This window comes from Adiantum capillus-veneris, chromosome 13 (genome assembly GCF_014529385.1).
Source record: "Adiantum capillus-veneris isolate H3 chromosome 13, ASM1452938v2, whole genome shotgun sequence".
Taxonomy (NCBI): Eukaryota; Viridiplantae; Streptophyta; class Polypodiopsida; order Polypodiales; family Pteridaceae; genus Adiantum; species Adiantum capillus-veneris.
This window is the reverse complement of record NC_140943.1, coordinates 13503804-13525325: the sequence shown is the minus strand read 5'-3', so window position 1 is coordinate 13525325 and position 21522 is coordinate 13503804. Positions and strand designations below refer to the sequence as shown.

At 42.7% G+C, this 21522-nt stretch overlaps 1 protein-coding gene across 1 annotated transcript; it reads right to left on the bottom strand.

Moving 5' to 3' along the window:
* Positions 1-16994: 16994 nt before the first annotated feature.
* Positions 16995-17300, bottom strand: LOC147443621 (dirigent protein 23-like). The gene has a single exon (XM_086527699.1). The coding sequence runs from the start codon at positions 17298-17300 to the stop codon at positions 16995-16997; it is 306 nt and encodes a 101-aa protein (XP_086383825.1).
* Positions 17301-21522: the final 4222 nt, after the last annotated feature.

Below are 21522 nucleotides of genomic sequence, written 5' to 3'. Positions count from 1 at the left end.
GGAGATGAGCATGCATTGAAGCTTGGCTCTTGGTTGGATTTGCATCCACATGCCAAGAATATGTCAATGCAGTCTTCTATCTCACAAGCTTGGAGTAGGTGATGAGCTCTCCATTAAAGCTTGGGAAGAGATAGTCTTGTTTTCTTCTCCATAGACTGTGTGAGAGTGTGTGTGTGATAATGATTTGCAAAAATCAGCCCCCTCTCTCTCTTGGGCGAACCCTCTTTCTATTTGCTCTTGCTATCTCCCCATTGGACCTCCCCAGGGCTAGCCAATGACTATTAAGCAGCATAAGTGATAGCCTTCTGACATGTGTCCCCCTTTCCCCTTTTGTGAGAGCTTTAGGTAATTTATTAATTCAATTAAACTCTCATTGGACCCCTTTGCCTCCTGGCCAATAGGAATCAGGCAAGCCATTGGGCTGCTGAATGCTTATTGGACCCCTTGGGAGACTGTCCAATAGTCATCCAGAAGACTTAATTTTCATTGGTTCTTTTTATTAAGTGATTTTAAATTAATTACACTAGATTTACTCTAGCCTAATTCTCATTGGTCCACCTCCAAGGCCATCCAATAGGAATTGGGTACACCTTGTGGGCATCTAGGCTAGGGAGTAAAGGGAGCTTGTGTGTGTGTGTGTGTGACTTTTTCTCTCATCCTCTACTCCCAAGGCTCGCCCCCTCCTATGTAGGGATTTGTAAAGACTTTTTGGGTCACACACAAAGCATCCAATTCCCCCCCATGGTTGACCTTTGGACACAACCTTTCAATTTTGGAACCTTAGAGTTTTGGAAGTTTTGATGGGCTGAACCTTAGGGTCTTTTTTGCCCATTGTTGCACATGGCTCTTCTGCAGATGGCCCCCCCTTTGGATCCCTATTTTCCCTCCATTGGATCCCTACAGTGGCCGGTCTGCTAGCTTAACCAATATTCTAGCTTTTTCTCCCCTAACACTTCCCCATATTAAATGATTAGTTTAACATGAGAAAATCATTTAGGAGAATTAGATATTGATTATTATGACATTACCTCTTTCTTGAAATCATAGTCGTCCTCGACTATGGTGCAGAGAAGATAAAGCATATTCATGAGTCCTTTTCTGAGCGGGTAGAGGATCCCTATGTTACCCTACGACATCATTCCACAATGGATGACTAGTCCATTGGGCGCTTGAGAGCCTGAGGCTGTCGCAAGTCTGCACATTAGTCCTATCAGTCTTCCATAGTAGAGTGACAAGCTCTACTTGGTGTTTGGGAGACGTCGTCTCCGCAAACGTGATTTAAGCATGCATACTACTTCATTTTTGTGCACAATAAAGAAAAAGAGAGTCCTATAAGACAAAAAAAACTTTGTTCATTTTTAACATTTTGTACATTTGCTTACTGTTGGGAAGCATTGTAAGCATTGACAAGGTTTAGGTTATCCTTTAATTGTATGCCTTGCATCCATCTAGCATCTTCAAAAGGATAATTCTTAAACTTAATAAGATATCGTCGGATAGTCTTACCGCCTCTTAATACCTTGTCTTCATGTCAGAGAATGGACTCGGGCTGCAGCACCTCCTCTTGGTCCTCGATCTCCGGTGGGTCTTCAATAGTTGGTTCTTGAGGTGGCTCTCCTTTGTAAGGCTTTAATAGGCTCACATGGAAAGCATTGTGTATGAGCCAATGATTGGGCAACTTGAGTTGATAGGCCATCTCATTGATTGGCCTAAGAATCTGGAAGGGACCATAGTACCTTTTTGCTAGTTTAGCATAGTCCTTTTGGTGGCCCGTAGGATTCTTGCCCGTCGTGTGCCTTAATCAAGCCTTGGGAAACTTTAATAAGACCCAATAATTTTCTTTAAAGTCTTGGGCTCTTCTGTGCTTGTCAGCAGCAGCCTTTTGCCTTTGCTGTATAAAATGAGCTTGTTTACTCAACCTATCTACTATTGTCCATATTCTCATATTCCCATGGATAGACTTAGGCAATCCAAAGATAAAATCCATGGATATGCTCTCCCATGGTGAATTGGGGATTGACAAGGGTTGAAGCAATCCAAGTTGCTTCCCTCTATCAAATTTTGTCTTTTGGCATACCACACATTTGGAAACATACTCTTGTATGTTCACTTTCATGGTAGGCCAATAGAAATATGTTTCAATTCCCTTTAAGGTAGACTGAATCCCTCTATGTCCCGCATAAGGTGGAGCATGAGATTCATACATTACTTTCTCACGTAGTGAGTTAGTAAAATCGGGATCAATAGCATACTCATCTATCATTGAAGATAGATCATTGTGAGTTGCTATGGAAACTGCATTCACTCTCCGACGTCTTGAGAGTGCATCAGCTACTTGATTATGCTTGCCAGCAATGTGAGCAATATGAAAATGAAATTGCGAAAGAAAATTTTCCCACCTCATTTGTTTGTCGGAGAGCTTGGTCTGCGTCATGAAGTACTTAAGACTTTGGTGATCCGTTCGTAGAATGAAAGGAGTTCCCAATAAATAGTGCTTCCATGAGTCTAAGGCATGTAGAACTGCAAGGAGTTCCTTTTAATATATGCCTACAGCTTGCTCAACAGGGTCGAGCCTTCGACGCTCATAGCCTATGGAATGCCCTTCTTGGAGCAAAACAGCTCCAAGGCAATCACCACAAGCATCACATTGGACCTCAAATGGTTTTTAGAGATCCGGTAGTGTAAGCAGAAGTTGAGAGATAAGCTTTTCTTTGAGCTTTTTGAAAGCATTGTTCTGCTTAGCAGACCATGTATACCTAACGCTTTTCTTTGTTAGGTCATGTAATGGTCCCGCAATTTGTGAGAATTTTTCTATGAAGCGTCTATAGTATGCGCACATACCTATAAAGCTTCTTAGTTCATGAAGATTCCTTGGTTTAGGCCATCCTTTTATTACCTCTAACTTTGATGGATCCATTTGGATGCCATCTTGAGAGATAATGTGACCTAAATACTGAATCTCTTGTAAGAAAAATTCACTTTTCTTTCGATTAACATAAAATTTATTCTCTCTCAAAACTTGAAATATTACCTTGAGGTGTTGCTTGTGTTCGTCTAATGAATTAGAGTAGATGGTAATATCATCAAAGAACACTCCAGTGAAGGTTCGATGAGGCCTGAACATCTTCTGATCCATCAAGCGGTCGAATGTGGCTGGTGCATTGGTCAATCCAAAAGGCATGACAATGCATTCGTAAAGACCAAATGTGGTGCGAAATGCGGTCTTTACAATGTCTTGATCAAGTATCCTTATTTGATGATAGCCACTTTTTAGGTCAATCCTACTGAAGTAGGTCGATCCTTGTAGCTTATCAAATAGGTCTTCTACCCGTGGAACGGAAAACCTATTCTTGATAGTGATCCTATTTAGTGCTCTATAGTCGACACACATACGATATGTGCCGTCTTTCTTTTGCACTAATAGCATAGGTGAGCAAAATGGAGATGAGCTAGGCCTAACCATGCCCTTCTCAACTAACTCATGCACTTGCCGCATTATCTCCTCTTGTTGAGCTTGAAAAACTCTATAAGGAGGTTTGTTAGGCGGAGAACTTCCTGGAAGAAGTTCAATTGCTTCGTCATCATTACCTCGTTTAGGAGGTAGCTCACAAGGGATGTCGTCAATAAAAACATCTTGAAAACCCTTGAGAAAATTGGATAACTCTAATTCCTTTTGGTTGCTTTTTTATTTTATTTTGCTAAAGCATTAGGTTCATTTTGAGAATCTTTAACAAAAATCATGTACACGGAAATAGAGCTCTTTATTGACTTGTTGAAAGCTAGTGTATGTACAATGGGGATAGTGTTACCCATTTCCTTAGCATCTATATACATGTCTTTTTCCTTGAACTTAAAGGAGAATCTCCTTTCAGGAAATTTAACATTGGCAGCCAGGCGGTCAAACCATCGTGTCCCTAGGATTACATCCTCATGCTTGAGAGGAGAGATAAAGAAGTCCTCTTTGTCCACATAGCCTTGGACATGAAGCCTCAATTTCCCGATTAAGGGAGTGAATGAAGCTTCTTGCCCCTTGAAGGCACTGTCTGCGGGTAGTACATCTCCCATCTCGTAAGCTTGTATGCCTAGCTTGGTGGCCAATTACTCTATAGATATAAAATTGTGAGTAGAATCACGGTCAAAGAGAATAAAATCATCATGTTCTCTTACCTTTCCCCAAGCATGGCATAGAGGAGATCCTTTGTGGTGAGTTTGGTGAGTCTCCTCCTCTTGGATTTCAACCAAGGAAACTCTAGGAGGATCATGGCGGTTGTTCTTTTGGGGACAAGCGTGGTACGCATGCCCTTGTTCGCCGCACTTGAAACAGCGGTTATCCTTGCGATAACAATCAAGCTCTTCAAGAGAGAGTTTGTTTTTACCTTTGTAAACTCCCTTCTCTTTAGCTTTGTTGGAGTTGCCCTTAGGAGACTTCTGGACATTGTCCTTCCCCTTAGGCTCGTTGGAACCCTTGTTTTCCGTGGGCTTATTATTTCTTTTAGCCCCCGTTTGGAAATTGATTCGAGAGGCCACCATAGTATGGTGTATTACCGTCGATATGGTACGTGGCCTTTGGGAGTTGACATACTCCGCCATTTCTTCGGTTAAGCCTGCACAAAATTGTTGCTTTTGCTCTCCAAAATCCAACTTTTTGAAGACAGTGGCTTTGAGTTGTAAGTCCCAAAACTTGTCTACATATTTGTGGATGGATTCATAGGGAGAGAGCTTTAAGCTTCGCCATTCGGTGAGTACTTTGTATTTGGCATCGCACTACAAGAGGTTGTGTGCTCTTGTGACGTTGTTAGCGACGGAAATACATTGGGTTTTTATAACCCCGGCGTCGCTAAAACCGTCGCTAATAGCATCGCTACGAGAGCGTCGCTATAGGCGTCGCTATATGCGTCGCTATGAGCATCTCTATATAGCGACGGTTATAGCGACGTTTACACAGAAGTCTATAGCGACGCTCATAGCGACGCTACAGATCCATAAATAGTGACGGTTATAGCGACGCCCGAGAGAATTTTTTTTTGGTGACAGGGCATTGAATGCCCTGCCACCCATCAACCATATTGTACTTGATTCACTTTTTAAAAAAAGCGCAAGGGTAGATAATAGACCCAAAATAGTCACCCACAAGACACATTGTTTGCAAAATTGACAAGCGTAAAATTGACAATTGTACACATCATAAGCAAAATGAATTGATTGGCAAATGTAATAATGACAATTGTACAACATCATAGGCATAAAGAATTGATTGGCAAAATGAACTGCGGTGACAAATGTAATAATATACATGGTTCAAAAAGACGTATAAAATCCGTTTCATGATACATAAGCTATGAGAAACCCTAAACTAATGCTATCTAGCTACGGCTAAACTGACGTCGTCTAGTCAGACGTCTCATCACGTCCAAGCGGCGTATCTATCGGATTCTGCAACAAAAGACAATAAGACAGCTTTCAGTAAGTATAAACATATAATGACATTTATAAAACAATACAAAAAATAGAAAAGAGTAAACCCTAATACTAACCATGCCGCCACGAGAACTGAGAATGTCCATTAGGGCGTTTAAGCCCTTCGTGCCTGCGTACTCGCGCTTGTACGGTGTGGGATCACGTCCTGTCATCGACCACTATCAAAACATACAAAGAATTCATTATGTTAGAATTAAAAAACTCATAAACCCTAAACTATCGAACATAAAGAGCAATGCGAAAACACTTACAAAATCGGCCTCAAATGATGCCCATCCACCGCTCCCCAAGTGGTGCGAGCTCCCTGCCTCTACTCGCGCTCTCGCTGCATCCTTTTGATGCTTCCACTTGTCGGGATTCTCGTGCGCTGCTTTCTTCGCATTCTTCCAATCTTCTTTGGCCAGCCAATCTGGCCTGTTCCACCCATGCTTGATTAATTTGTGCACTTCGAAACGCTTGTGTTTACAGTATTCGCGCATTCGAATCTTCATCAGGTCTTCATTGAAGCACTGATCCCGTGTTGGAACGGGAAACTCATCATGAAGTATGCTAATGACTCTGTTTTTTAAATCACTTGGTACTTCACTCCATTTGTTTAGTATGTAGTGTCTAAACAGCTGAGAGCAAAGACCACGCATGCGCGAGATCACCTTCTTGCCGTCATCATCCATGATGATGCCGCCGCTGAAGTCGACGGAGTAAGGCAAGCCCTTTGGCCGATGACGCGTGAACCTGGGTGTCCCGGCAGGGGTCTCTAGCGGCGTGTCGATGGGGGTACGGACGTCAGGTGTCTCCACCGGCGTCTGCGCCCCGAAGCGAGGAGTGTCGAGTGGGGTGGCTCATGGCGGAGTAGGTAGAGGTGTGTAGCTGCTAGGAACAGTCAGCCGTGCAAAACCTGGCGTAGATGGCGATGTTGTGGCTGGTGTGGGGGCGGGCAAAGAAGGGGAGGGTAAAGAGCCTCGTCGAACACGAGGTGGTGTGGAGGCATCGGTGGCGGAATCCCCACAACAACTGCCACCGCCACCACTAGAGCGCCGGTGTCTAGACGAGTGTGAAGCTCGTCTCGTCGACGCCGAAGCTTCGGAGCGCGCCGAATGCTCCGAAAGAGAGGGAGATGCGGATGGAGTAGGAACGCGTGATGATGCGCCAGAGCGATGACGCTCCACGTACCACTGTCTCTGCTGCGGTGACAAAGAAGAAAGAAACTCCTCATCATCCATACCTGCATTAAACACACGAATATTTAAACTTAATATTGAATGAATAGAGTAGACAATGACGCAAAGACCATTAAATACAATGACGTAATGACGCATATAAATACAATGACGCAATGAATTGAGTGATAGAAGAGGCAAGTCGAAAACTCAGAATTTTCAATCAAAAGATGTGAGCGCGAGTAGAAAAGAGAGTTATACACCATGGAAGGTACTTAGAGAGCCAGAGCTTTTACAACACGGAGCAAAATTGTTCAAATACAATATTTGTGGATTTAAGAGATCTCTCTCTCATCCTCGCATAACTCAGCATAACTTCCTATATCTATATAGAGCTCTCCGTTTAAACACATATCCTCTGTTTCATTTTGTAGCTCCTGTGCATGCACCCCATATAGAGTAGTAGCATCTTGATGCTCGTCTAGCACCACCGCAGCGGCTTCTGATTGAGCATCTTCTCTAATCTCCTCCATTGATGCCGTTGTGATTGGCACATGGTAGCCTTCATACGTCCTTGCACTACGAGGGGCTACCTCTATGACGTACCACCAGTTTGATGTAGACTTTGTAGGATGAAATATTACCTGCCAGAGCCACATAACTTACATGAGAGCTTTCAAGCACATAACTTGTAAAAGGGGGATGTTAACTATTTACATACTTACTTGTTCACAATGCTCGGGTAGTACGAAAGTGTCTCTTAGGTCAGTCCATTTCTTAGTAGAATCCACCTCAAGAAAACCAGACTCTCCTCTACGCACAGTAGCGTTGCGACCCTCCATGATTATCTTGAACCATTGCACGTCGAACAAGTCGACAAAAAATCCTCTGTAATCGATCCTCAAAATCTCTTGCAGCGTGCCGAAGTAAGTGAGTTCCGCCACCACAGGATCTGCATCAGAGGAACGTCGTCGACTAGACTGTTCAAATTTTGCCATGATTCCACAATCTTGAGTAAAACGCTTTTTGTCGATTCGTTCCACCCTAAAATGTCGACCTTTACACCATGCTACTGTGTATGACTTATACTACAACGAACAAAGATTATGAGTGGCCGTTCAAACGTTTAGAAATGAAGTCACTAGCTAGTCGTACATTGCAAAGTTACCTTGGTCGCGCAACCCCGAGAGTACTCCCACTCTTCCTCAGTCACTTCGTCACCGCATTGTTGTGCGCTTTTCAATTGGTTGTGCAACCATCTTAAGCTCATGAAGGTTGGTAGGCTCTCCAAAACCGTCGGATAGTGCATCGGTGGTCGTCTTCCCCGTCTCCACTCGATTCGTGTCCTTTGTCGCTCTTGCTTTGCATCCTCATATTGTGAAATCCACTTTTGCATCACTGGATTGTGAAGCATGCAAAATCGGTTGATTTTAGCCTCTAGATCTTCCATCATCTTCTTCTCAACACCGAGATTGCACATGACAATCCCACATATGCGCTCATCATCTATGGTTCGCCATAGCGTGTCCCGGGCTTTATCAAATTCGTCTAGCCACTCTCCAATGTACATTAGGGACTCTGATACCAACCAACCTTCTGCCATGCTACCCTCCGGACGTGCCTTTTGACGCAGATATCCCTTAAGCGTTTTCATGAAACGTTCTAAGAAGAACATCCATCTGGAATGAACTGTGCCAACTATTTCCACCTCATCAACTATGTGAACAAGAAGATGCACCTGAATGGTTAGCATGGTAGTAGGAAAATGTTTCTCAAACATGCACACAAGCTCCGCAGCATTTAGTTTGGCAAATGGTATGGAGTCTACGTTGATCTCCTTTTGTGAGATCCATTGCACCAGCTTTGCAAGTTTGTAGATTGTGTTACGGATGTCGAGACACAAACATCCCTCAATGGCAACCGGTAAAATAAACTGTAAAGTATGTGCAGCAATGATATTAAAGTCCACATTTTATGCAATGATATTAAAGTCGACTATGAACGTACCTGACACATTTTATGCCAATCGTGTGACTTCATACCGGTAAGCTTTCCTTCTTTAGTAAAACACGTTCGGAGCGAGTGCATTACGCCAGTGGGGGTCCGCAAAGATCGAATGGTCTCTTTTACTTTGCGTTCTTGGGCTCCTGTGAAAATCCATGGTGCTTTCGGGAGTTTTATCGATCCATCAGATGCCGTTTGCGGCCAATATTGCTCCATACGATCCACATTTCTAAGGTCAACTCTGGCTCCCAGACTATCTTTCTTGCCGGTCAGATGGTCCCATAGTAGATTACCCACATTCTTGAATATGTGCATTGGATCGAGCAAGTGATTGATCATGAGTCGGGGCCAGTATGGTAACTCGTACCATAGAGATAGTCTCTTCATCCCTAGAGGCAATCCGTCATCGCACATCTCCTTCTGCTCTAACCATGCTTGTGCAAACATCCTTGGTGTCTCTCTTCCCAAAAAGCCGTCGCGTAACACATGATTCTCTTGAAGATACGCTTGATGACCTTCGTAGATTTGCTTCTTCAATGAGGGCGCCCTACGTGCATTCAGTCTAGGTCCACATGTGACACATGCTCTGTATCCGCTTGTTTGAAGCCCTGCATGTATACACATGATAATAGATCAACTATGGGAAAAAACAAGATTTACAGTGTCTGAGTGAGGAGTGTCAATAGATCACCTGAGCATTCTGTTAGCCCGGGATAGTCATGCATGGTCCACATTAGAATGCCTCTGATCAAAGCATTCCGTCGTCCTGTGTGTCGGCTCATATCCACCACCTCTATGCCAATCCACAATTGTTGTAGCTCTTCCAATAGTGGACGAAGATACACATCCATATTCTCCACTTTATATCGCCCTGGCACAATCAAGCTTAGCCATAGGTGCCCCTTCTTCGTAGTCAACCACGGGGGAATGTTTTAGTTGACGATGACAACGGGCCATACACTGTAAGATGTTGATCTTTGACCAAATGGATTTACGCCATCCATAGCCAGGCCTAAGCGCAAATTTCGAGCTTCCCTAGCAAAATCCGACCATGTTCCATCTATATGTTTCCAGGCTGCGCAATCTGCAGGAATTCGTAGCACACCATCCGAAGATTTATTCTCCTCATGCCATGATGCTAGGGCGCCCATGGACTTACATTCGAAGAAATGCTTGATGCGAGGAAGCAGAGGAAAATGTCGCAAAAACTTTTGTGGAATTTTTGTCCCGTGGAGATCTACTCGATATCTTTTGGAATCACATTTCGGACACTTCTCCATGTCTATGTATTCCCCTCTGAAAAGAATGCAGTCATTAGGACAAGCGTGGATAGAATTGTAATCCATCCCCAAGTTTCGCAAAATATTTCTTGCTTCATCTCGGGAATCTGGCATCACATTGTCAGCTGGTAGTATGTGCTCTTTAAGCAATCTACACAACATAAAAATACGATACAGTGGTGTAAAAATCTATCAGATCATTATACATTTAGAGTTTTATTAAAGTAAACTAATTGTAATAGATCACCTGAAAAGCGCTGTGACGCTAGTGTCACTCCATCCAAACTTTGGCTGCATGTTGAGAAGAACTAGGAGTGCTTTCAATTTAGACATACGTGCACCATTATACAATGGCGTATCGGCTTCACTTTTCATATCACCATAGATAAGCCTTTCTGAATCCATGATCGTCTCGATCATTTCATCAATCTCGGGCTCAAACATTGCCTCGTTGGGAATGTGCTCTGCATGATCATCCCCCGAGCTGTCAGAGGCTACATCTTGTGGCCTCACATATGCTACTTGACCAAAGCGCCTGCGAACACGTCTATTGGGTTGCAAGATTGCTCCTTGTTGGCCAGCGTCAGAGTCCGACGAGTTATAATTGGCAACAACTCGATCTATAATAGATGGATCGAACTCGCCAAATTCACGAACGTGCTGCAAAGAAACACGTCTTGTCCGTCGCAGAGCATGCTTGCATTGATTACAAGGACATAAGACCCTCGTTGAGAGATAGGTGTTTTGGTTGGACGGTCCCACATCCTCGTCACTACTCATAATGAGGATAAAAATCTTATAACCTGGACAACAAATTTAATATTCTATTGGCATTCTTCGTCTTATCTCTCTCTCTCTCTCTCTCTCTCTCTCTCTCCCTCTCTCTTTACCTCACATTCTCTAGTCATGTCCAATCCCCGCACACCTCGGTCTAGAGGTGCACGGAGATCAGAACCACTGGGTTATAATCTCGTCTTTATTGGTCAATACCTATATTTGTGGGTACAAGAAATCTACAGACCCACGTCTACATGATACTACATGTAGAGGACAAAACCCCTTTGCCTCTTCTCTAGCTGTAGCACTTCACATCATCTTAACATCTTTTCACAGTAGATCTTTTCACTGTTCGTCTAACTCTAAACCCTAAACTGTAAGTAATTCTTGCGTGAACTCGATCTAACGTAAATAAGCGTAAATCTAAATAAACGTAAATCTAACTAAAAATAAACCTAAATCTAATTTAACGTAAGTCTACATCTAACCTAATCTTTAACGTCTTTTGGGATAGTTTCCTACGACGTTAAAACTCTCTTCTTCTTGTGTGTGTGTGTGTGTGTGTGTGTGGGTAAACCTAAATAAACCTAAATAAACCTAATTCTAATATAATATAACATAAATCTAAATCTAACGTAAATTATGTTATATTAAAAACAAAGAACTAAACTAACAGGGATTATAAGAACCTTAAAACTGATTTAACACATAATTTTTCACATAACTCGGCAAGAGTTGGCATTCTCATCACTAAAGATGTGAGAGTTAACTTCCGGCGGTGATGCTGCCTCATCTCCATCCACATCTGACGACAGCAATTGGCCCTTTAGACCGTTCTTGCTCTTGTTACTAACTTTGAAGTTGCTGTTGAATGACTAGAGGTTGTCTAGATGGTCATTGTGTCGGGGATGTAGTGACTTTTGCCGCCTTGAAGATCCACCTTCTTCCCTATCTTCTGAAGACATTTTACCAGTACTTTTGGATCGACGGAGCCCACCATGAGTGAAGGCAGCAATACCCTATATTCCATTGAGGGGCTTTCTTCACCCGCTTCATGCAGGCATCGCAGTCTATGGAGACCTAAATCTAATCTAATATAACGTAAATCTAAATCTAGCGTAAATAAACGTAAATCTAATTAAAAATAAACCTAAATCTAATCTAATTTAACTTTAATAAACCTAAATCTAATTTAACGTAAGTCTACATCTAACCTAATCTTTAACGTCTTTTAGGATAGTTTCCTACGACGTTATAACTCTCTTCTTCTTGTGTGTGTGCGCGTGTGTGGATGTGTGTGCCAATAAAAAGAGATAAATGGTATAACCTTTCTATCACCCATGCCAAGTATGATAGATTGGTTATGCCATTTCCCTCTTGAATAATAGGTCTTGAGTTCAACTCCTCGTCGGCTAGATCTTTAGGTCTTTTAATTTTAATTAGTTTCCTACGACGTTAAATTAGTTTCTCTCTCTTTCTCTCTCAATGTGTGTGCATTTTTTTGTTTATGCATGTTTTCTCTCTCTTTTCCTCTCTCAATGTGTGCGTTTTTTGTTTATGGATGTTCTCTCTCTCTTTTCCTCTCTCAATGTGTGCGTTTTTTGTTTATGCATGCTCTCTCTCTCTCTCTCTTTTCCTCTCTCAATGTGTGTGTGCATTCTTTGTTTATGTATGTGTGTGTGCGTTTTTGTTTATGTTTGTACTCTCTCTCTCTCTCTCTCTCTCTCTCTCTCAAAAACACTATGTGTGTGTGTGTGTGTGTGTGTGAGAGAGAGAGAGAGAGGGAGAGAGAAAGAGGGGAAGGGAACATGAGAGTGAGGAGAGGGAAGGAGCATACCTGGCTCTCCTTCCTCTCCTCGTGTGTGTGTGTGTGTGTGTGTGTGGAGAAGAAAGAGAGAGAGAGATAGAGAGAGAGAGAGAGAGGGAGAGAGTTACTTGCTCCTTGCTTGAGGGTGCCGAAAAACTCAGATCTGAGATCTGCGTTTTTGGGCGCTCTCTGTTATTTTTTCAGCCTAGCCGGCGTCCCTATGAGCGTCGCAAATTTACTTGTAAATTTGCGACGCTCATAGCGACGCCGGGAATTTTTTTTTTTGAGCGTCGCCGTGTGAGCGTCGCTAATATGAATAGCCTCTTGTAGTGTCGGTGGCCAAAAACTGCTTCATAATGGAGGCTCTTAAAGCTTTCCATGTTCGTGGAGCTTAACAATTGGCTCGTAGGCTGGACCACCATTGTCTGGCGGACTTTTGAAAGTGCATAGCTACATAAAGTAGCTTAGAGGACTCCGTGAAGCCCTCATCTCCAAACGCCGCATCAAATTGCTGGATAAAGGCCAAGACTTTGTCCGTAGCACCAAAGGTGCCATCATAGGTAAGGAAAGAGATGCTCTTCCCTCCCTCTTTGAACTTCTTTAGCTTGGATGACCTCTTCCAATGCGGCATAGGATTTCCTGTGGCCTCTTCTTTTTGATGGTTCAAAGGTTGCACTATCACTTTCTTCAGAAGGTGAAGAATTTGAAGAAGGTGGAGAAGAGGGTGACCTCTTTCTCGCCTTTTTCTTGTCTTGATCTTCGTCGTCTTCACCATCACTTTCATAAGAGGAAGAGGATGAAGAAGATGGAGAAGAGGGTGTCCTCTTTCTCGCCTTTTTCTTCTCTTGCTTTTTATCATCCCTCTTTGAATTATGATGTGGAGAAGGGTGCGATGGTCTTCTCCGCTTTGGTGGTGATGGAGAGCGTTTAGCCCGCCATCTTCGTGGAGCCATCTCCGCCGAGGTGGCAGGAGACTCACTTCTTTCTCGTTCCTTCGATGGAGGCTCTTGAGTTCTCCTTTGGGAAGGAGATCATCAAGAAGTAAATTCTTGAGCCCTTCGTATGGATTCTCTTCTTTTTCCCGAATCGGAGAGAGACCTCTTTTGGGAGTCTCACAAGGAGGCTTCCTAGGTGTTCTATCGTCATGGTGATGAGCTTGGAGAATCCTGTGAGCACGGAGCTGCCGTTGCACTTCACTTTGGAGAGATGGATTGCCCATGGATTGTTGAAGCCTAGAAACAATATATTTAACCAGCATCGGAGCATCATTAGTAGCTTGCTCATTAGCAAAATCAAAGTTATCAACATTAATTTCACTCTCTTTACTATTGCCATCCATTATAACAACTTTTAGGTGTAAACTTCTTAGGCGTACTTTGGCACTTCAAGCCCTAGTTGCTACTCCTCTTGACCCCTTTAGAAAAAGCACTCAAGCTACAGTACCCGCGGCTCGAATACCATTAATTGCAAGGAATAGAAGAGAGGGTCTTTCAACACCAAAACAGCACCGGCTCCTGTCAAGCTTCTAATAGCTCAATAGTGGTTAAGCCGTAGGCAAGCCCCATAGGACTCCACTATTAAGACCATAGCTCTCGACGGTGATGCCTCGTTAACTGCACGAAGGCAGGCGCACTGCAAGGCTGAAAAATCCCTATTCTACTTACTCACAGGAAATTAATAATACCAACCATTTATAGCTAGATGGAGGACCTCCCTTCTTGAGCAAGAAATGAGAAATCTTGTGCTCTGATACAAATGTAACATTGAATGGCCTAAAAACTTGTGTGTAGTGGAAATTAGCATGAACATATTGGGCATTTCATTAGAATAGATTCCTAATGAGAATTACACGAGTGCTTGGGTGGAGAGAGCAACAAAAAGCATAACACCTAGTTAGATAGCATGAACAATACTTTCAAAAGAGAGAAATTAAGCTATTGACAGCAGTTGACGACCGGATTTGCATGGAGCCGGTCCCCCTCCAAAAGGCTTTGTATTATGGTTTCTCCCATCAAGAGAGACATTGTACAATACAATTCTTTGTGTTCCTTCAAGACTAGTTAGTGCAATGAAGATGAAAGCTTCATGAACTAAGCAAAACACTTAGCAAACACAACATTAGTTATCACCGTTCTCAGACCCAAGACCTCACACACCTTCGAAGATGGTGAGAGCTAGCAGGGTATGATAGTAGAGTGAGAGGAAGAAGGAGTATCTTACGAGAAAGATGTACATCTCCTCACTTAATCACTCATATTAGCATAGCTTAGCTTAGTAATTAGCTTGGTAGAGGATATGAGCATGCATTGAAGCTTGGCTCTTGGTTGGATTTGCATCCACATCCCAAGAGTATGTCGATGTAGGCTTCTATCTCACAAGCTTGGAGTAGGTGATGAGCTCTCCATTAAAGCTTGGGAAGAGATAGTCTTGTTTTCTTCTCCATAGACTGTGTGAGAGTTTGTGTGTGTGTGTGTGATAATGCCTTGCAAAAATCAGCCCCCTCTCTCTCTTGGGTGAGCCCTCGTGCTATTTGCTCTTGCTATCTCTCCATTGGACCTCCCAGGGCTAGCCAATGACTATTAAGAAGCATAAGTGATAGCCTTCTGACATGTGCCCCCCTCTCCCCTTTTGTGAGAGCTTTAGGTAATTTAATAATTCAGTTAAACTCTCATTGGACCCCTTTGTCTCCTGGCCAATAGGAATCAGGCAAGCCATTGGGCTGCTGAATGATCATTGGACCCCTTGGGAGACTGTCCAATAGTCATCCAGAAGACTTAATTTTGATTGGTTCTTTTTATTAAGTGCTTTTAAATTAATTAAACTAGATTTACTCTAGCCTAATCCTCATTGGTCCACCTCCAAGGCCATCCAATAGGAATTGGGTACACCTTGTGGGCATCTGGGCTAGGGAGCTGACATGTGTCCCTTATTCCCTTTGTGTAAAGGGAGCTTGTGTGTGTATGTGAGTTTCTCTCTCATCCCCTACTCCCAAGGATCGCCCCCTCCTATGTAGGGATTTGTAAAGACTTTTGGGTCACACACAAAGCATCCAATTCCCCCCCATGGTTGACCTTTGGACACAACCATTGAATTTTGGAACCTTAGCATTTTGAAAGTCTTAATGGGCTGAACCTTAGGGTCTTTTTTGCCCATTGTTGCACATGGCTCTTTTGCAGATGCTCCCCCGTTTGGATCCCTATTTTCCCTCCATTGGATCCCTACAGTGGGCCGGTCTGCTAGCTTAACCAATATTCTAGCTTTTTCTCCCCTGGCACTTCCCCATATTAAATGACCTGTGTAACATCAGAAAATCGTTTAGGAGAATTAGATATTGATTATTATGACACTTATCCTTCTTCTTATTCTCCGAGTCTCTTTTCTCTACAACTAGACTACTGGTTTTTACATGATATACTATGTTGTTGGTTAGGTAGGGCAAAGATCCCAAGCTATGTGAGTAAAATGTAAGATACCAAAAGGGACACATGAGAGCATGTATATGGACCAAAGGCACACGAGAGAGCATGTATGTAAATTCCATGTTGCAGAATGTGCAAGAAGGTAGGATCTCGAGATGCAGACGCTCAGAGAGAGAGAGAGAGAGAGAGAGAGGGAGAGAGAGAGAGAGAGAGATGATGATGATGTACATATGTGGTCTATGTCAGCAAGTTCAATGACATTGTGAAACATATCAATGTTGCGAGAGCTAGAAAACACTCAACAAATTGATCTAGCACCACACAATTTTCAAATAAACATAAAGCACGAGTCTCCAAAATTTTGTGAAGCTTGATTATGTGGAATTGCAATTAAGGATCAAGGCGTTTTTAGTTGTTTTAGTGGACTCAAGCTATTTATATAGATTCTTGCATGCCTTTAAATTCAACTACTTTTTAGATCCAATATTTGAATGGAATCCTGTTGTATCCACCTTCTCAAGTAGCTTGAATGGAATCCCATTGCATCTACCTTCTCAAGTAACTCGGTGATGCGGGATTAACTTTTACATCTTTAGAGACTGGTACAAAGATAAGCTTCTCATGTAATGCAAGCCTCCAATGTACGTAAGGAGGTTGCAACAAACTTGGCAACCAAATACTTGAATGATTGGCCCATTGATGAGGCCTCATATGTAAGACCACATGTGTCTCTAAGCCCCAAAAAAAAAAAAAAGATGATAGTTTTTTGTGTGTTTTGCCCAAGGAGGTGGATCGAATAAGTGTCCTCTCCCATTCTAATTAATCGTTTCAAGATCGAATATATTCTAATAACTTCCATCCTAATTCCTAAGGCATGTATGGTTTTATGCCTCCACATATGCCACTATTGTTGATATTCAGGGGCAGAAGAAATATAGGGCAGAAATAACAATACACGAATTCAGGAAGATTATTGAAATTGTGTGGGGTGCGTACTTCTATATCTAGGTAACTAATGGTTTGGAGGTGGAGAGGGGCACGAGTAGAAGCTGCATGTAGGCGGCTGCAGCGCCTAGTACTTGAGGGTGATGTTGTAATGGAACCAGGAATTCTCCTCGGAGTTGACGATGGCGTTGAAGACGCGGCTCTGCTCTGCCACGCCGCGGCAGAAGGCGAAATCGCCTGTGCCGCCGACAATGGGCGCGTATTTCACCGGATCTGACGCCACGCCGCTGCCCAAGAGCGACAAGGTGCCAGCGTAGACGCTGTCATTGTATGCGAATGTCTGCGCCAGGCACAGCGTCAGCGTCGACTGCCCGCAGTTGCCGTACCACCCTTGCACGCGGCCAACTCTGTCCGCCTGGTCGGCCAGGGACATGACCTTGGACAGCGGATTGTCGAAGATATGCAGATTCGCGAAGGCGAAGGGCTGCGGAGTCACGGGGGCCTCACCCGACAACACGGGGGCAAATAAAATATAACCGCATTTAGTGTCGTTGATGTTATTGTCTTTATTTTCGTAGCATTACCGCCAATATTATCGCTTTCTGAAGAAAATTTAAAGAACATGATACTTTTCAAGAAAATAGATAAAAATTACTATTGAGGCATGAAATGATGGTTATTTGGATAGATTAGGTTACGCAAGGCACATGGCCGCTCTGTCTCACTAATGATGGTCCACAAGTAAGACACATATTGTGGTCCGATGTGGACAACTCTACATGAAACAAAAGAGGCTTGCACTCTTCTCCCGAACACTGCACACATTTCACCCGAGGGGCTAAATCTAGCTTGCATATTCTGAGGCTTTACACAATGTTGAGACGAGCTCTCTTGCTGTGAAGAGATGCTGAGGAAGGAGCACAACAAAGGAGCTATTCTTCAAAGTAGTCTTCAATAACAGAAGCACTCTTACACTACGGACAACACAAAATGTTGGCCCCACTTGTAGCCATAACTTTTCAAAACAACAAGAGAAGAAAATGTGGGAAGGTGGATGTGAGAAAGGGAGAGATGTTATAACTGTGGTTATTACCTCTAGCATTATCTTGCAATACTGTGGAGCCAAACTATTCAAATTTGAGTACTTCTTTCTATTTTTCAAAACAATTACTAAATATTGTGGGATACAATAAATGGGGCTAGAACCTTCTGCCTTCTCCTCGAGAGGGCACCTGCTTACATTAGCCTAAGTGGTTGCTACAACCTTAAAGAGTTGAGCAAGAAGAAACATGGCTTGGCTGTTCCGGTTAACAAGTGGAGGAACTCCACACCTCCCCCCTAAAATTAAACTAAGGCATCAGGTGACTGATCATGATATGGTTTCATGCGAATGGCATGGGCTCTCGTGCATGAATTATGGTCGAGACGACGTAGCCTGTAGGTATGGGTGTACAGCTTTTGTAAGACTTTATAAGGTCCTATCCAACGATGAAGAAGTGACTCGCTTAAACCTTTGCGACGAACATGGTAGTAGAGATAAACAAGAGATCCATCCGTGTATTCCACATGATGCGTGCTTTTGACGTCATAGAGTTTCTTTTGTCGAGCATGTCCCTGTTGCAAGTTGTGTCGAATTGCATGGCGAAGGAGGGGCTGATTATGTTGCATATAAAGCATCCAGTGGACAACATCAGACTTAAAAACTGAAGATGTAATGTGCTCATGTCAGGGGGTAGCCGAGGATCTCGGTCATACAAGGCACGAAAAGGGATGACCTTTGTTGATGCCTAGACTAAGGTATTACGAATAGTAGGAGGTGATCCCAATCCTGATAAAGAGCATCAACGAATGAGGCTAGAATCTGCTTGATGGTGCGATTCATGCGCTCCGTCAAGCCGTTGCTCTACGGGTGACAGGACGAGGAAAATTTCCGCTTCATGATGAGAAGTTTTGTGAGAACATGCATGACTTCACTCGCAAATTGAGTTCCCTAGCTTGGTTTGATAGCAATTGCACTGGGCATCCATGACTAGAATTTAACTTTTGCAGAAGACCAACTGCCACCATGGAGGCCATGGTGTCAGAGATGGCCAGGGCCTCACACCAGCGTGTAAGATACTCAATAATGACCACGATGTTGCAATTGCTTGAGAGGGAAGATGGAAAGGGGCCTACCAAATCCCACCCAACTAGCTTGAAGGGTTCATGTACTGTGATCAAAGCTAATTGTCCGACTCTTTGGGATGGAGATTTAATGCTTTGCCAAATTGTGTAGGCCTGCAAAAGTTCCGAGATGGATTCTCACATGCGAGGTCAATAATATTGTAGGCGCAATTTTTGGAGAACTTTGTGAAATCTTAGATGACTAGATAGTGGATGTGCCTGGTAGAACTACATGTAGGTCTGTTGCAAGGCTTTGGGGACCACGATTCATGGCTCTTGATCTGGAGATGTAAAAAACACCACATGATTGATGATGATGAAATGACGTTGTTGGGATGTTGGGGAAGGAGACTGAACTTACAGGATTAGCTTTTGTATGTCGGGGTCTTGTTGCTGAAATGACGCCATCTGCTCAAGTCAAACATGTAAGCCTTCACTTGGTGTGGTGAATTGGGTGGCTTGATGCTCAGCTCGAGATAAACCATCTGCAATGAATTTTGCCAAGCCCTTGCAATATGCCCGGGAAGGTCACCTAATAAAAATGTAACCTATCACGTGAGTTCAACAGAAAGGTATTTAAAGTTCTTGAAACTTACAGAAATATATATACAGAAGGCCATTATTTTTTCAAATTTGAAAAAAAAAACCAATTTTAAAAGAAAAGGGTACATTATATTCTTAACAAAATTCAGAGATAAGGGGTTTTACAAACATGACATGAACGCACGTGATATGGTAGTTTTACACATAGTGAACCCCCCAAGGCAATATGTCAAAGTGAACTTGTATTCTTATAATGTTAAGGCCCAGTGAAGTAGTCAACCTAGAGGATGTTGCTTCTGAATTAGGGGAATCAAGGGATGGTGATCCCGTCTCTACCTATACACTTTTACCATGTAAGTAGGGATGAAACTTGGCACATGTCCAAACTATAGCCAGCAACTCCTTTTTAATTGTGGAGTACTGATTAGATTCAGCAAGAGTCAAAGAGTGGGTGATGAGCAATATAGGCCGCCACCTAGATGAATCATCTTCTTGAAGAAAAATTGCACCTATACCATGGTTGGAGGCATCGATCTGCAATCGAAAAGGTTTTTTCCAACGTCCACTTGTTGAACTTGCACCATCATTTTATCCGATTTAAACATTTCTATGATATACATGTCTTGTCAAGTGTATTCTTTTTTTTATTGAAGTGTATTATTTGGTTTGAAGTCGTTCACCTAATTGAATCAATTATCTTTATTCATTTCAAATTTTTCATTTAACTGTCAGTATTTCAAATTTACCTTGTGATTCAATTAGTCACATTTGTTGTGGTTTGATCTAGTGGATTCCGCGCAGTGTCCCAATGAGTGAGAATATATATTTTCCAATGATATTGAATATTTGTATATCTGTTGACTGCAGCTCTAAGAGAAAATGACCAATCAAGAACAAGATATTGGCACCCAATCATTGCCTGATAATCAACAACAAGCGGCTGTTAATGAATTTCAGCGCATGAAGTCTCTGGCACACGGCATAACGGCACAACAAGCGACGCGTACTGCTCACTGACTCTCAAAGTGAGCAAATCCAAACCATATGCAGTGGAAAGAGATCAATAAAGAAGTGATAAAGGACTTGATCAAGACAATATGGCCATGTGAGGACGTAAAGATCAAGAAAAGAAGGTGGAAGGTTTCTAAGTGCAACCATTATGGTATCAAAGATAACGCTGAGAGGATTTATTTGGAGGTTTATGGCCATCCTCTGCACAATGCAGATTGTGCGCTATATTTTGCAAAAATGTTATATGTTCACTTTGTGTAAAAGCGACCACTACAAGAGGTTGTGTGCTCTTGTGACGCTTTTAGCGACGGAAATATACTGGGTTTTTATAATCCCCGGCGTCGCTAAGAGCGTCGCTATGAGTGTCGATACAGGGACATCGCTATACGCGTCGCTATGACATTCGCAATAAGCGTCGCTATAAACATCGCTATATAGCGACGCCTATAGCGACGCTGCAGAGCCTAATATAGCGACGGTCATAGAGATGCCCGAGAAGAAAATTTTTTGGTGGCACGGCATTCACCCATCAACCATATTGAATGTTTCATTTGTCTATTTACCTTTGAAAAAAAGTGCAAAGGTAAATATAGACCCAAAATAGTCACCCACAAGACAATATAAACGTATTGTTTGCAAAATAAAGATACAAAAATGACACGCGTGAATTGATGAAAGTAAATCAATGACAATTGTACACATAGCCAAAATCACTTGATTGTTAATCATTGCAAATGCAATAGTTAAAACCATTGTCATTATTTAAAAAATATACATGGTTTTCAAAAAGACGTATAAAAGTCGTCTCATGATACATAATCTATGACAAAAAGAAATTAATGATATCTAGCTATGGCTAAACCGACGTCGTCGAATCAGACGTCTCATCGCGTCGAAGTGCCGTATCTGTCGGATTTTGCAAAAAAAAACAATAAGGT